At 37.4% G+C, this 17,354-nt stretch overlaps 2 protein-coding genes across 2 annotated transcripts in view; both read right to left on the minus strand.

Annotated features, from left to right (window-relative positions):
* Nucleotides 1-364: 364 nt before the first annotated feature.
* PTH (parathyroid hormone) lies at nt 365-1,002 on the minus strand. Its single transcript, XM_042906880.1, has 2 exons — nt 912-1,002; nt 365-792 (listed from the first exon to the last, which is right to left on the minus strand). The coding sequence occupies exons 1-2, from the start codon at nt 995-997 to the stop codon at nt 531-533; spliced, it is 348 nt and encodes a 115-aa protein (XP_042762814.1). The 5' UTR covers nt 998-1,002; the 3' UTR covers nt 365-530.
* A 3,642-nt stretch (nt 1,003-4,644) lies between these two features.
* Nucleotides 4,645-17,354, minus strand: part of LOC122201260 (translation initiation factor IF-2-like) — a 120,877-nt gene continuing 108,167 nt past the window's right edge. The window contains exons 5-6 of the mRNA XM_042907164.1: nt 14,030-14,144; nt 4,645-5,010 (exon numbers count right to left, since the gene is read on the minus strand). Of these exons, the coding sequence (XP_042763098.1) occupies nt 4,956-5,010; nt 14,030-14,144 (170 nt within the window). The 3' untranslated portion in view covers nt 4,645-4,955. The remainder of the gene's footprint in view (nt 5,011-14,029; nt 14,145-17,354) is intronic.

Genomic DNA, 17,354 nt, shown 5'->3' on the forward strand with positions numbered 1-17,354 from the left:
GAAAGAGACAGATAGCGTGAGCAGAGGAGAGACAGAGAGAGACACACAAATCCAAAGCAGGCTCCAGGCTCTAAGCTGTCAGCACAGAGCCCAACGCGGAGCTTGAACCCACGAACTGTGAGATCATGACCTGAGCCATGGTCAGACGTTTAACCGACTGAGCTTTCAGGTGCCCTGAAAACGTTCTTATAACAAATGAGAACTATTTAACTTCATTTATTTAAAATTATGATCATTAAATTTTTATTTTGCAGTGTACGATGGGAGAGAGGTTACAAAGTGCAATTTTATTCTTTTATAAATTATGCAATAACATACTTTAAAAAGAATAAACAACAGAAATGGAATAATTAAAAGAGGTCTTACATGAATAAAAGTAGAATCAAAACAATCAATTAGAATTTCAGCTATCGTGGCTAGCCATGGATTAGACGTAAATATTGGCATTTGGTGATCTTCAAAGCTTGAGAATGTTAGCAGCATGTAATTTTGTTGCCCTATCCTGTATATAGCAGTGCTCTGCTCTGTCTTCACTGGGATTTAGCTTTGATTAACACATCCACATCAGCTTTGTCTGCTTCTCCAAGACTTTTTTGGTGGTTCTCAGCCGGGACATTGTCTTCCTTTTTTCGGGGCCTCTGGGAACCACCATCTCTGTGAGCTATTGGAGCTCCGAGGGCAACAAAGTTGTGTACATCCTGTAGTTTCCTCCGCAGCCATTCTACCCTCTCCACGGAGCTCAGATGCTTGCCCAGGTTATGCATAAACTGTATTTCACTCACAGACCTCTTCCTGAAGGGAACAGCAATGGGAAGGACCACTCCATTAGCTCCCCCCTTCCCAATCATAAAGCCAACGTTAAAAATCCAGCTCCCATGCCCTCACCACGCAGAACAGCTTACAATACTTACTTAACAGGTTTCCCATCCGATTTTGCAAGAAAGCAAATTGCAAACATGACAACCATGACCTTAACCATGTCTTTTGCAGACATCATCTTCACTAAAAGGAAAAGGAAAATGGAAGCGTTTAAAAATATTTTTAATGTGTCAAACTGTACAATCAAATTTGTAGTAGTTGCCTTTACAGCCATACAAGTGCACAAAGTGTTACAGCAATCCCAAGTAATTGAATTGGTTTTCATGAAAGACTTTGACAATCAGCCTCTTTTATTTTATAGATACGTTAGTACATATTGTATACACACAAAATTTGACTCTGAAATTAGTCAGATTAGTTCTCCTTTCTTAAGTATCTTTTAAGAGTTTTGTACAATTTTTAATATATTAATTTAAGCCACATGAGAACTGAAAAGGCTTACTTTTTAGAATTTTCTCCCACGTTTTATGTTGCTTATGATTAAGTGCTTATAATTTGCTTGAAAATGGCTAATTCTCTTAATTAGGTAACTTGCTAACACTATTTACTAAGCAAGTTTCTTTTCTCATAAGTCAACTTCATTTCAGGCACTACAATAATAGTCATAAATATCAAACGAATAGGCTCTGATTTAGAGATTTTTAATGAATTAATGCACACTTCTATCATTAAAAAGAATGTGCCAAAGTATTTTAAAATCATCTAATCATTCATCTAATCATTAATTATTTATGGAGTTAGAGCCTTGGCTCCATATGGAATGCTTGTCTATCTTATTTGACTTATTTTATTAACACTCTTGTTTGAGTATAATTTTTAGCACTTTCCTCTTTTGCCCATATAAAGCTTTTCATCTCAAAATAGAACAGTCTTACCTTAATCTGCATTTCAATAATTGCAAAGCCTATTATTACAGAAGTGCTTTTTCTTAACGCTTAATGTTCTCCATTTTAACATACACAGAATGGCTATGTGCTCATATTTTTAAAGGGAAACGGCATCATTTAGAAGTAGCATAAGAAAGATTATAATCCACATTTATTTTTACTCTGCAATATAAGACTACTGATGGAGCAACAAATGAATATTCTTCAGTGTTGGTTTATGTTAGAAACAGGCACTGTAGCTACGGCATTGGGATTTGGTCCTAGCTTTGTCATATCCACCTAGTGACTTAAGACATCTCTCCTTGGCTTCCTTGTTCTTTTATTATTATTATTATTTTAAGTTTATTTGTTTATTTTGAGAGAAAGAAAGAGAAAGCAGGAAGGACAGAGAGAGGAAGGGAGAGAGAGAATCTTAAGCTCTGCACTGTCAGCGCAGAGCCCAACACGGGGCTCAATCTCACAAACTGAGATCATGACCTAAGCCAAAATCAAGAGTCAGATGCTTAACGGACTGAGCCACCCAGGTGCCCCAGCTTCCTTATTCTTAATAGAGAGAAGAGCTTCTTACAAGAATGTCATGAAAAAGCTTAAAAAAGACAGTTGTAAAACACCCTTAAAATTCACATACAGTTTTCAGAATAGCAATTTTGAAAAGGCTTTATGTAAACGGAATAAATATCCAGGAGTAAAACTGAATTTCTCCAACTGTAACACAGATTGAGCTCTCCACGAGCCATAAAACAAACCATCTAGATAAGGATATTCTGCATTAAAATGAATTTTAACACAACACAAATTTGTATCGGCTATTTAAATCAGAATTACTCATTCCTCACTAGGCTGTTTTATTTCAAAATTTCAGTAAGATAACCATTAAAGCATATCATGCCAAATTTTAATTATTTTCTGTGTAATTTCAGATGAGTTTAGAAAAACAAAGCATCTCAAAAGACTTTAATCACAAAAATGTATGATTCAAGAGCATTTTAGCAGCATAAATTTCTTTTATATTAACCATAATTCAAACTCTCCCTTAATAACTTACCTTGAACAAGCAGCATATTTGCAGAAAATAGCACACATCACATAATTACTTCATAATGACAAAAAACCTCAAATGAAATTTAAAAGAAAATATAAATATTACTCACCACACAAAGTTGTGACAAGATCTTTCAGGTGTCTTGACAGCTGATACTTTCTCAAAGTTGAGTGAACTGGTGAAAGCTGATGAATTAGACTGTAGAGACCCTCAAGTGTGACTTTTATATATAGGTCTTCCACTCACCAAAAGAAGCTTTTTTGTTGTCACAGATAATGTCACTCCCCATTCTCTGGATAGTAACGATAGGTTCAAAGCCACACACACACCCCCACTGGGCGGTGCCCATTCCTCTTAAATTTTAAATAATTGGATATTAAAAGGAAAACAGTGTGGGGCTGGGAAAAGGGTTTATGGAAAGATTTCTAACAAATATTGAAGTGTAATTGTGACGGGATTAATGAATTTATAAGAAAGACTGATTTCAAAGGTTTATGGTAAAGCTATTATTTGAAAGTAAAATCTGAAAATAAGTGTATTTGTTATAACATATAGTGTTATATATAACAATATATATAGTGTTATAACACTATTGGTATAATTATTGTGAGGGTTGTAAAGAATCACATTATATTATTCTTACTTTGGAATCCATTTTCAACCAATCCATATTATTCCTATTTCAAAAAAAAAAAAAAATAGACATACTGCTTTTCTTAAAGGAAGTGTTAAAAATATTTTGAGAAAATGCACTTTGTAATTAATTTTAAAGCTTCAAGTGTGAAATTATCTCAAAATTCATGTCACTTAAATTTCATTTATACATTTTAATTTGCGCAGAAAACATTTGATAAGCACTAACTATATGCCAGACTTTATATGTATTATCCCATTTAGTCTTCGCAGCAATCCCTTAAAGTAAATGCTGGTATCAGCCCAGCTTTCACACGAGGAAACTGGGTTTGGAAAGTGGAGAAGATGGAATTCAACAAAGGTCTTTATGACTCCAGAGCCATTTTGATTCTTACTACCTCAGTTTCGCCCTAGAAATGAAACCCTTCTTTGCATTCCAGTCTTTAATTTGCCTAGCTTTTGCAGCCTCTTTGCCCAGGGGTTGGGTCTTGATTCTCAGGTTCCCCCCGTTGGTGACTAAGGGCCTACTCCAAAATCTAATAGAGGCATAGTACTGCCACCTGTCTGATTTCAAATATTGGTACGGTCTGGTCTCAGTTCGAAACCCCTTGAATGCCCTGGGTATATCCAGGGCTCATTTAGGCAGCTTGACTCCCACCTAAAGTCCCAGAACTGGATTGTTTTTCTTAGCTATGGTCCTATCCAGGCTTCATATTATCCCCTTTCTTGCTAACCATTGCCAAGGTTCAACTCTACCTCAAGTGCAAGCCAGTCCAAGTTTGGACAGTACCTATACAGAGTCTAGAATGAGATATATGCATGAGTCCTGCTCTGGGAAATCCTCTTTACTGGGCAAATCTTACCTGGAGTGTATGTCCAGACTCCATTTTGGAAGTGCTAGAAACAAAATGCAACATGGCTAGAGGATTGAACTGGGTTGCTAAAAATGTTGGAAAACATGACAAATGAGAAGCAGTTGAATGAAATTGGAAAAGTCTGGAAAAGACATGGGGGTGACTATATAGATGTTTTTAATTTTTTATGGGGCTAACACACAGAAGAAGAAATGTTTTCTGTGGTTTAAGGAAGGAAAGACTGAGTTTAATGGTTAAAGATTACAAGAAGGCAGATTTGAGCTCAACTTGGATATTTTAATTATTAAAATAAAGAATCAAGTATCTTCTTAAGTAGTGAGTTCCCCCATCACTGCAAGAGTTCAAGTAGAAGCTACATGAGATTTTTTAAGGAGAATATAGAGATTCCTATGTAGCGAGCAGATGGTTGAACCATGAAACCAGACCATAAAAATCTATTACTTTGGTTTTTTGAAGACCTCTTCTCATGCAAAGTATCCATGTGATGTTTGTTTATCATTTTTTTTTGTTATACACTGTTGAGGGGAAAGAGAATTGGAAATGCAAATGATTTTATAAACACATTTTCACTGTTATTATAATGCCATGTTTAACATTTTAAATTTGTAGATTTTTCCACTTCTTCAGGGAAGTTTGACATCATTGACAGCCTTCCAGGAGTGATGCAGTTAGTACTTTCACTGTGTTCTTCCTACTGCAATTAAATAAGAATAAATTGTCTCATTGAAGACAACCATGTTGCTAAATTAGTTTTTCTTACAAATTAAGCAAACTGTTTAGACAATGTTCACTTGTTTAAAAAATGCCTTGAGGATCTACTATCAGCTAGGAGCTATGCTGAGCACTAGATGATTGAGATATGATCTCTGCCCTCAAATTTAACACGTAATTACCATATAATATAATAGGTTATAACAGAGATGTGAACAAAGGCTTATAAAAATGCAGATAAGGAAGTAACTAAATTTCCATAGAGTTGATGGGAGCTATTTTACTGAGAAGCTGAAATATTCTCAAGGATGACGGAGTTTTCCACCAGAGAAGGTGAAAAAAGAACAGAGAGAACAGCATATGCAAAAGCATGGAGGCCATGAAGACTGAATATATGCAAGTGGGAGGAGAGGGGGAGATGAGCGATGATCCCATAGAAGGAGCTTAGGTACAAGTTGTAGAAGGTATTTGTGTGTATGACAAGAAGTTTTATCTTGCAGTCCTTTCTAAATTCATGCATGTATTAGTAATATTTTTGTGTCTCTCAGATTTTTTAAAGGACTATCTGACCTTCCCACAGAGAAAAGATATTGCTGCCAAGACTTGGCACATTGTTTATCTGAACCATCAGGGTCTGGAACCACAGTCACTTGATAGAAGGACATTATTTAAGAAATAGGAGGGCTAGGGGCTATGTGGGCACAAGAGGCTGATGTCACATTGGCAGAAAAGCTGAGCACAGCTTTTTGCTTTGAAAAGCTCAGCCTTTCTTAGGACTCTCAAGTTCTCCGAAACTGGGATCAGACAACATACTGTATTCCTCACATTTGGGAAAAATAAAAGAGCCATGTGTTTTCTCTTGCATTATGGGAGGTTTAATTTTAGACAGATACTTTTTCCTTCTGTTTGACAAATAAGAATTAGTAAGACTTTGGGGACTTGGCATGAAGAAGAAACTTCCAGGGCTAGGAAATCAGCCACAGTTCTCCTAATTCCAGACGGATGAGATGGTATCTGAAAAGTTGACTTACTCTTTTGCTTTAAGCTGCTCTATGGGATATTGAGCTACTGAGTTCTTTAAAAAAATTTTTTTGTTATTGGGGCGCCTGGGTGGCTCAGTCGGTTAAGCGGCCGACTTCGGCTCAGGTCATGATCTCGCGGTCCGTGAGTTCGAGCCCCGCGTCGGGCTCTGTGCTGACAGCTCAGAGCCTGGAGCCTGTTTCGGATTCTGTGTCTCCCTCTCTCTCTGACCCTCCCCTGTTCATGCTGTGTCTCTCCCTGTCTCAAAAATAAATCAAACGTTAAAAAATTAAAAAAAAATTTTTTTTGTTATTGAAATAAGTTGACATATAGTGTTATATTAGTTTTGGGTGCCCAAAAGAGTGATTGGACCAATTCTATACATTATGTAGTACTTACCACACTAAGTATAGTCACCATCTGCCACCATACAATGTTATTAGAATGTTACTGACTATATGCTCTAAGCTTTACTTTTCATCTCCATGACTTATTTATTTTAGAACTGGAAGTATGTATGTCTTAATCCCCTTTCACCTATTTCACCCATTCCCCCCCTCTGGCATTTGCCAGTTTATTTGTTCTCTGCATTTATGCGTCCATTTCTGCTTATTAATTTGTTCTGTTTTTTAGGTCCCACATATAAGTGAAATCATATGGTATTTGTCTTTCTCTGACTTATTTCACCTAGCATAATATCTACTAGGTCCACCCATGTTGTCGCAAACAGCCAGATCTCATTCTTTCCTTAAGCCAAATAATATTCCATTGTGTGTATGCACATGGTGGTGGTGGTGGTGGGGGTGGTGTGTGTGTGTGTGTGTGTGTGTGTGTGTGTGTGTGTGTGTGTATACCACATCTCCTTTATTCATTTATCTATCGATGAACAATTAGGTTGCTTCCATATCATGGCCACTGTAAATAATGCTGCAATAAACATAGGGTTGCAAATATCTTTTTGAATTAGTGTTTTCATTTTCTTTAAATACCCAGTAATGGAATTACTGGGTTGTACGGTATTTTTATTTTTAATTTTTTAAGGAACTTCCCTGCTATTTTCCACAGTTGCTGCACCAATTTACATTCCCACCAACAGTGTATGAGGATTTCCTTTTTTCTACATCTTTACCAACGCTTGTTATTTCTTGTCTTTTTGATTTTAGTTATTCTGACTGGTGTTAAGTGATATCTCATTGTGGTTTGATTTGCATTTCCCTGATGATTAGTGGTGCTGAGCATCTTTTCATGTGTCTTTTGGTCATCTGAATGCCTTCTTTGGAAAAATGTCTATTCAGATCCTCTGCCCATTTTTAATTGGGTTATTTGTGGTTTTTTTGGTGTTGAGTTGTATACTTTTTTTTTAATTTTTAAAAAATGTTTTATTTCTTTTTGAGAGAGACAGAGTATGAGTGGGGGAGGGGCAGAGAGAGAGGGAGACACAGAATCTGAAGAAGGCTCCAGGCTCTGAGCTGTCAGCACAGAGGCCGACATAGGGCCTGAACCCACAAATGGTGACATCATGAACTGAGCTTAAGTTGGATGCTTAACCAGTTAAGTCACTCATATGCCCCTTGTATAGGTTCTTTATACATTTTGAATATTAATTCCTTACCAGGTATATCATTTACAAATATCTTCTCCCAAAAATGCCTTTTTATTTTGTTGATGGTTTCCATTGTTGTGCAGAAGGTTTTTATTTTGGTGTAATCCCAATAATTCATTTCTACTTTTGCTTCCCTTGCCTCAAGAGACATATACAAAAATATGTTGCTAAGGTTGATGGTCAAGAGATTACTGCCTATGTTTTCTTTTAGTTTTATGGTTTCAGGTCTCACATTTAGGCCTTTTTTTTTTTTTTTTTTTTTTTAAGTTAGAGCATCTTAACTTTTCAGATCCCAATTTCCACATCCAAAGTAGAATACTTTCTTCCCTCCTCTGAGTTATGGGCTTTCAGATATGAGCTATTATATGCAAAAGTGTTTTGCATGTAATTGACATTCAAAAGATGCATGTCTTCTTTGGGACATGAAACTAGCTCTGAAGGGAAAGTGTTCCTTGCCTTTCCCCTCAGATGGGTCCACCTTACTCCAGGAGTCCCCATTAATAAACATGGAGAATATTGAGCTCCTGGGCCCAATTTGCTCTCTGCCTCCAAGATCTGCCAGCCTGGTCCTGTGAAGTGCAAAGAATTTAGAGGCAGTAGGCAGCTATCATGTTCATAAAATCCACTCTGAATCTGTTAACAGCACAAGGAATTGTAGTAAAATTTAAACTAAGACTAATCGTATCTTTGCATTGTTGGGAACAAAATGTGTTGAATGTGATTGGAGAGTGGACTCCTACACAAGTTAACAAACTAATAGGTGGCCTCAGAAGCTACATTCTTCTTACACCCACCTGGCAATACTGTGCAGTGGAAACACTCAGGACCTGACTATGGAAGATGAGAGCAAAGATCATAGCTCTAGCACTTATTAGTTGCAAAACCCAGGATGAAAACCTTAATTTCCGCACAAAAATAAACATAAGCTACCCCACAGAGTATCACAAGGATCACATAGAATAATGTAGATGAGGCACTTTGTCAACTACGTACGAGGTCTTGATTAAAAACAAATTTAGCAATAATAACATTGTTTTCATGAATCCTGTTAAAGTGATATAATTCTAACTTGGAGCTTTCTGTGTCCTTTCTAAGCTTCATGAAGGACATTTCAAGCATCACAGAGCTTCTCTAAAGGCTACACCTAGAATGCTATTGACCTTGCCTTTCAACAATGAAGAAAATCTTCCATACGGTCAAACTCAACAAACCGTCCTGAAGAACTCTCTAGTGGGTGCAAAGAGAAGCATGAAGATGAGATTCTGTATTTTCCCTGCATGGAAATTCTCTAGATGTTTAGGACACCAATAAAGTGTAAAAAAGCCACTATGAAACTTCATTCCAAGCGTATTCATGTGGTTGGGTCGCTTATGAAATCAACTAGAGGGAAGATCGTAGTGGACAGAGCAGTAGATTTGGAGTCAGAAGACCTGAGTTCAGATCTTGGCATTACTAGGATCATCAGATTCAGCAAATAAAAACACTAGACATCAGTTAATAATAATAAATTGTACACTTAAAGTTTTATTAAGAGGATAGATCTCTTGTTAAATTGTCTTTTCAGAAAAAAGAATTTAAAAAATGCCACAGGACACCCTGTTATATTTGAACTATTTCTAGTTATCTATGCATATTTACACAGAAATAAAAGAAAAATAGTGTATGGAACATACTTCTACTAAAAAATTATTTGTGTTTATCTAAAATAAATTATAAGTATCTAAATTACATAACTCTTTTTAAAATTATATTTCCCTGAATTGACTTTTTCTTAATATTTCCTGTTTTTCAGAGTTTTTTAAAATGTTTTATTTATTTATTTTGAGAGAGAACAAGAGAAAGAATGAGCAAAGGAGGAGCAGAGAGAGGGTGAGAGAGAACCCCAAGCAGACTACATGCTGTCAGCACAGAGCTCAGTGCAGGCTCAATCTCACAAATTGTGAGATCATGACCTGAGCCAAAATCAGGAGTGGGATGCTTAACCGACTGAGCCACCAAGGCATCCTTGCAGAATTTTTAAGTAAAGTTTCTTACAGTTACAGTTTATGTTCCAATTACATTGTAGCATGGCTTCTACATCCAAATTATTTTGTCCTTTTTTGCACTGAACATACATTCATGAGAAAACATGCTCAACATTATGACATGAGCTGGTACCCTGAACAAGTACTGAAATAAAATCAACAACTCTGTAAAACTGTTCTTCAATTTGATTTCTTGCAACATATAATCTCATCTTTCATGGTAGGAACTGATTTTCCATTCTTCAGGATTACATCTCATCTCTTGATCAGTGACTCTTAAAATTGTTGTCCATTGACAAAAAGAAACATATTGTCATCAATTTTGATTCCCTTCTTTGTCACTACATATAACAATTTCACTTGTTCCCTACTGGATGAGTATTTAGGAATATCTATGTAAAACAATCAAGTTCTTCAAGGGGGGAAATCCATTTGAAAAACAGATATGACAAGTGCCGTAATCATTGTCCACTTTGAGATGGAATTTCTTTTCCTGTTCATGAGCAACATTGTCCCTTTAAGAACAGGCACTTAGGGGTGCCTGGGTGCCTCAGTCGGTTAAGCAACTGACTTCAGCTCAGGTCATGATCTTGCCTTCCTGAGTTCAAGCTCCATGTTGGGCTCTGTGCTGACAGCTCAGAGCCTGGAGCTTGCTTCAGATTCTGTGTCTCCCTCTCTCTCTTCCTGCCTCTCCCCTGCTCACACTCTGTCTCTCTCTCTCTCTCTCTCTCTCTCAAAAATAAACATTAAAAAAGAAAAAGAAAAAAGAATAGGCTCTTAAGGGAATATATTTCTCAATTCTTTAATCTATTCAATAAGTCCCTTTAAGCAATGGAGAACTTTAATAACACTGTTTACTCTTCTTTCAATTTGCATAATCTTACTATTAAAGAATACTGAAGACTAAAGAAATACTGAAATACTGAATACTGAAGACATGAACAAGAAATAAGTAGGCTTCACTCAATGGAGTGTTTTAAAGGTCAGCAAGAACTTGGGGAAACTTTTCTTCAGAAAGTATGATTTCAACACATCAAATAAACCAAGGGTTCTCTGTCTTTGTTTAATAGAATCAATGGGTTTTTAAATGTGAGACAATTAAATAATACAGAATGCCAACAGAACCAAAAATAATTTAATTGTTTAGTTTGACCAGAATAAATACTGAAGGTTAGATGGTCATCTCTGTCCCAATCATGATCCTGTGGCCTGCTGTCCATTTAGCAGGGGCTATGGATAGAGGCAGCTTTCCTTAAAAAGAACTCTGGGTAAGGCAGGCAACAACATACATCTTTATCTTACAGAATCAACTTATGCATCAAAGTATTTGCTTTAAAAAATGTTTGCAACAGGGAGCATAACTCCCCATTCCTTAAGTGTGGAATGACTTCTTCCAAAGAATACAGTATAGAAAGGAGGAGGGGTGCCTGGGTGGCTCAGCTGGTTAAGCGTCCGCCTCTTGATTTCTGCTCAGGTCATGATCTCATGGTTCATGGGATGGAGCCCCACATCAGGCCCTGCAGTGACAGCCCAGAGCCTGCTTGGGATCCTCTTTCTCTGCCCCTCCCTCGTTCACACACACTCTCTCTAAATAAATAAATAAATAAATAAATAAATAAATAAACTAAAAAAAAAAAAAAAAAGGTAGAAAAAAAGCAGCTCTATAGTAGAGAAACCTGAAGAACACTACCTTTGACCAGGTGATCAAGGTCAACATCAATAGTGTAAGTCATGTTGACAGAATGTACCCTTGATATTATGTGATGAAAATGGCATTTTACCTCTGTGATTTTGCTCCCCAAACCTCATATCCCTAGTCTAATCATGAGAAAAACATGAAGCAAATTCTAATTGAGGGGCATCCTACAGTATATCTGACCAGCACTCCTCAAAACTGGTAAGTCATTAAAACAAGGAAAGTCTGAGCAACTGTCACAGCCAAGAGGAGCCTAAGGAGACACGATGACTACATGTAATGTGGTGTCCTGGATGTGATCCTGGAACAGGAACAGGAAATTAGATAAAACCTAAGGAAATAATAATAGACTATGGTCTTTAATTAATTGAAATGTATTGATGTTGGGGGCACCTGGGTGGCTCAGTAGGTTAAGCGTCTGACTTTGGCTCAGGTCATGATCTCATGGTTTGTGGGTTCGAGCCCCATGTCAGGCTCTGTGCTGACAGCTCAGAGCCTGGAGCCTGCTTCAGATTCCATGTCTCCCTCTCTGTCTGCTCCTTTCCCACTTGTACTCTGTCTCAAAAACAAACATTAAAAAAATTTTTTTAATGTATTGATGTTGGTTCATTAATTGTAACAAGTGCATCATACTAATGTAACATGGTTTTTTTTGAAGGTAAATATTATTTTAATGAATCTTGTACATGTGTCCATATGTGTGTATCTACATACACACACACACACACACACACACACACGTACACACACACACACACGCACACACATCCATGATATACAATGTATTTTTTCCCAGGGGTTGACTTGAAAGGAATCTCAGAAAGCAGACTGCTTTTTTTTTTTTAAGTGTTTATTTATTATTGAGAGATAGACACAGAGCATGAGCAGGGGAGGGGCAGAGAGAGGGGGAGACACAGAATCTGAAGCAGGCTCCAGGCTCTGAGCTGTCAGCACAGAGCCCGACGTGGGGCTCGAACTCACAACCCACGAGATCATGACCTGAGCTGAAGCCAGACACTTTACTGACTGAGCCACCCAGGTGCCCCCTCGGAAGCAGACTGCTTTAAACGGTGCAGAGCTTCTCTGATGTGCCAAGCCCTCCTCTTTGGGTCAGACTTCCATGTTTACCACAGAAGCCCCTCTTTTTATCCATGGTCTGCAGGCCCTACTGATATTATACTTTTTGAGGAACACTATCATCTTTTCTTTAAAAATTTTTTTAATTTACATCCAAATTAGTTAGCATATAGTGCAACAATGATTTCAGGGGTAGATTCCTTAATTCCCCTTACCCATTTAGCCCCTCCCCCATCCCACAACCCCTCCAGTAACCCTCTGTTTGTTTTCCATATTTATGAGTCTCTTTTGTTTTGTCCCCCTCCCTGTTTTTATATTATTTTTGTTTCCCTTCCCTTATGTTCATCTGTTTTGTCTCTTAAAGTCCTCATATGAGTGAAGTCAGATGATATTTGTCTTTCTCTGACTGACTAATTTCACTTAGCATATTACCCTCTAGTTCCATCCACACTGTTGCAAATGGCAAGATTTCATTCTTTTTGATTGCCAAGTAATGCTATATATATATACATACCACATCGTCTTTATCCATTCATCCATCGATGGACATTTGGGCTCTTTCCAGACTTTGGCTATGGTTGATAGTGCTGCTATAAACATGGGGGTGCATGTGTCCCTTAGAAACAGCACACCTGTATTCCTTGGATCAATACCTAGTAGTGCAATTGCTGGGTCGTAGGGTAGTTCTATTTTTAGTTTTTTGAGGAACCTCCATACTGCTTTCCAGAGTGGCTGCACCAGCTCGCATTCCCATGTAACATGTTAATAACAGGGGAAACCATATGGGAGCGGTAGAGTGGAACTCTCTGTGCCATCTGCTTAAATTTTCTGTAAATTTAAAGTTCTAAAAAATAAAGTCCATCGGTTAAAAAACTTCACAGAGATACGGCAGGAAAGATAAATAAATGAGCATAACTGTCAGCAAATCAACTAAATAAAAGTTTATGAATTGAATTGAGAATTAGGAGAGGTAACTGAATACAGCAAAATTCAGAGTAAAAGAAGATTTTTAAAAATCATCTATTGTCACTTTCCACAGCACATTATACTACCCATTGTCTTATTTGGTTCTCACAGTATCTTTGAGGTAAATGTTGTTCCTGTCTGTAAGTGAGAAGCTGAAGCTTAGACTTATGAAATTCTTGGTTCCAGTTCATTCCACTAGTGAGGGGACATAGCCAGAATTTACATGTGTCTCTTATATCCATGGCTTTTTCCTCAGTGTCGTATGGCAGAGAATAAAGGTCAAAAGAATGAAAGAGGGGTTGAGGGGATGTGTGAAATAGATGATGAGAATTAAGAAGTGTACTTGTCCAGATGAGCACCGGGTGCTGTATGAAAGTGTTGAATCTCTATATTATATACCTGAGACTAATATTATACCATACATTAACGAACTGGAATTTAAGTAAAACCTTTAAAAAAAAAATGAAAGCAGGAAATTCAACCCAAAACATATCTGCTAAGGTTGAGGCCCTGTGTTGAAATGTATGAGATTACAGAGAAGGTCAGTCATGGACCCTGACCTTGAGGAATATACGCTCTAATGGGGGAGACAGAAAAATATAATTTGCAGTAATACCTGGTCCACTGGCATGGAGAGGAGATGCAGATGTGGCTGTTGAACATGCACACAATCTTATTCCCGTGGGTGCTAAGAAGTTTCAAGGTCAGACTCCTACACTTCTGTGCAATCACTGCAAATTAGAAGATTATTTCTTTTCACCTGAGGGAACATTGAAGGATAGGCATCTGGTTTCATTTCAGGTGTAAACAAGATGACACACATAAATGATAAAGAGGACAACCTTTTATCTGACATAAAGGTTTCTGCCTATAGTTTTTCAGCTGTACAAGCTTTCCTTGCCACTAAACAGTTTAGCTGACATTCTGATTTTAAGCTTAGATTCACCAAAGGACTCATATCTTTCATTAATCGGAGTGCAATAATACAATAATAGTTATAGGGCACTTACTAGATGGCAGGACTCTTCTAAGTGCTTTATATACATTATTGCTTTAATCTTTACAACTATCCTAAAATGGGACTATTTTAACCCCTATTTTGCAACTGAGAAATCTAAGACATGAATAAGTTTAAAACTTGTCCAGGGTTACCTAACTATATTGACAGAGACACAATTTGAACAGGAGAATGTGACTTCATAACCCATCTTATAATTGTGGCATATTGTTCATCTATTCACCCCCCGAACACACACACAGACACACACACTGAAAAAGTATATTAAAGTGTGTTTACCACACTATAATTTGTATGTGAGTAAATATACTTTCTCTATTTTCTAAAATTATTTTGATCTTCACAACCTCCCCAGGAGCTAATTAGCAGGGGCATAAAAGTTCTCAATTTCATTTAGTTTAAAAATGAGTTCAGGGGTGCCTGGGTGGCTCAGTCGGCTAAGCGTCCGACCTTAGCTCAGGTCACAATCTCGCAGTTCGTGGGTTCGTGCCCCGCGTCAGGCTCTGTGCTGACAGTTCAGAGCCTGGAGCCTGTTTCAGATTCTGTGTCTCCCTCTCTCTCTGACCCTCCCCCATTCATGCTCTATCTCTCTCTGTCTCAAAAATAAATAAACGTTAACAAAAATTAAAAAAAATAAAAATAAAAATGAGTTCAAATATGTACCATCAGCATGTGGGACTCATTCCTGGAATGCATAGATGGTTCAATATATAAAAATTAATGTGCTCCATCACATTTACAGAATAAAAAAAACCCACATAATGATCTCAAGTGGTGCAGAAAAACATTTAACAAAATTCAACACCCTTTCTTGATAAAAACCCTCAACAAACTAGGATTGAAAGGAAACTACCTCAACATAAACACCATGTATGAAAAACCCACAGCTGACATCATACTCAATGATGAAAGACTGAAAACTTTTCCTCTAAGATCAGAAACAATATAAGGATGTTCATTTTCATCACTTGTATTCAACATAGTAGTGGAAGTCCTAGTCAGAGCAATTAGTCAAGCAAAAGAAATAAAGTCATCCAAATTGAAAAGGAAGAAGTAAAATTATCTCTGTTCACAGACAACAGAAGCATGTCTGTAGAAAACCCTAGAGATTACACACACACACACACACACACACACACACACACACACACAGAGTTAGAACTAATAAATTCATCAACATTAGAGGATACACAATCAACACACAAAAATCAGTTGCGCTTATTTACACCCACAATGAACGATCCAAAAATGAAATTAAGAAAACAATTTTATTTACAATAGCATTAAGAGCATAAAGTATTTAAGAATAAACTTAACTGTGAGGGTGAAAGACTTGCATAGTGATAACTACAAAACAATGCTGAAATTAAAGACATCAATAAATAGCAAGACATCCCACGATCATGGATTGGAAGACTTAATGTTGTTAAGATGTCAACACTACCCAAAGCAATCTACAGATTTGGTGCAATCTCTACCAAAATTTCAGTGATGTTTTTTGTAGAAAAGGAAATATTCTTCTAAAATTCATCTGGAATCTCAAGGGATCTCGGATAGTCAGAGCAATTGTGAAAAAGAAGAACACAGTTGGAAAACAACACTTGCTGATTTCAAAACTTACTACAGAACTATGGTAATCAGTACTGTGTGGTACTGGTGTAATGACAGATATGAAGACCAATGGAACTGAATAGAGAACACAGAAATAAATCCTTGCATACACGGTCAAATGACTTTTGACAGGGTGCCAAGATGATTCAGTGGGGGAAAGGACAGTCTTTTAAACAAATAGTGTTGGGAAAACTGGATGTCCACATGCAAAAAACTTGAAGCTAGATCCTTACCTTACACCATATATAAAAATAAACTCAAAAGGCATCAAATATCTAAACGTAAAAGCTAAAACTTCTAGAATTCTTAGAAGAGAACATAGGGAAAATCTTCATGACAATGGATTTGGCAATGATTTCTTGACTATGACACCAAAAGCATCTACAGGTAGGGGTGGAGAGGCCGGAAAGAACATTTTCTCAGGGGTGCCTGGGTGACTCAGTTGGTTAATATCCGACTTTGGCTCAGGTCATGATCTCATGGTTTGTGAGTTCAAGCCCCGCACCGGGCTCTTGTGCTGGCAGCTCAGAGCCTGGAACCTGCTTCAGATGCTGTGTCTCCCTCTTTCTCTGCCCCTCCCCTACTTGCACTCTGTCTCTGTCTCTCTCTCTCTCAAAAATAAATAAACATTAAAAAGAAAATTTTCTCAGAGGGGGTAAAATTCTAGTTGGGTTTTCAAGCAAGGAATTATGTTACTACTTAACGGTTTTACATGTATATTTTATATCTACAACTAGATCAAAAGCAATTCATGGGAGGCAGCCTGAAAGAATCATAGCTTCAGATTTAAAAGGATCATTAGAGATTATTTAAACCAATACCTTCATGGTGCTACTGTAGACTGACTGTGTCCCTCCCAAATTTGTATGTTGAAACCTAATCCCTAATGTGGTGGTATTTGGAGGTGGAGCCTTTAGGAGGTAATTAGGTCATGGAACCCTCATGAATTAGAATGGTGCCTCTATAAGAGGCTCCAGAATTATTCCTTACCCCCTTTCTGACATGTGGGGACATAGAGGGAAGATAGCTGTCTATGAGCCAGGAAGCCAGTTCAGAAATATATTTCTGTTGTCTATACGCCACCAGTCTATGGTAGCTTGTTATAGCAGCCCAAACAGACTAACCCACTAACAAAGAAACTGGGGCTCTGAAAGGGGACATAACTTGCTCCAAGTTCTTTTTTCATCTTCATCATGGTAACTGTCACAGACTTAATAGGTCTAAATCTCCCCGACCTGGGAATATGAAATGATTTCTCCAATATCCAAATGATGAAGGTTTTGTGCCCCCATCCCACTTGATTGAAGAAAGT

The sequence above is a fragment of the Panthera leo genome, chromosome D1 (genome assembly GCF_018350215.1).
Source record: "Panthera leo isolate Ple1 chromosome D1, P.leo_Ple1_pat1.1, whole genome shotgun sequence".
Taxonomy (NCBI): domain Eukaryota; kingdom Metazoa; phylum Chordata; class Mammalia; order Carnivora; family Felidae; genus Panthera; species Panthera leo.

Excerpts from the sequence above, each read along its gene's own strand:
- PTH (XM_042906880.1), bottom strand. The coding sequence starts at position 997 with ATGATGTCTGCAAAAGACATGGTTAAGGTCATGGTTGTCATGTTTGCA. Across the intron at positions 793-911 it reads TCGGATGGGAAACCTGTTAA|GAAGAGGTCTGTGAGTGAAA; the intron begins GTAAGTATTGTA and ends TGTTCCCTTCAG.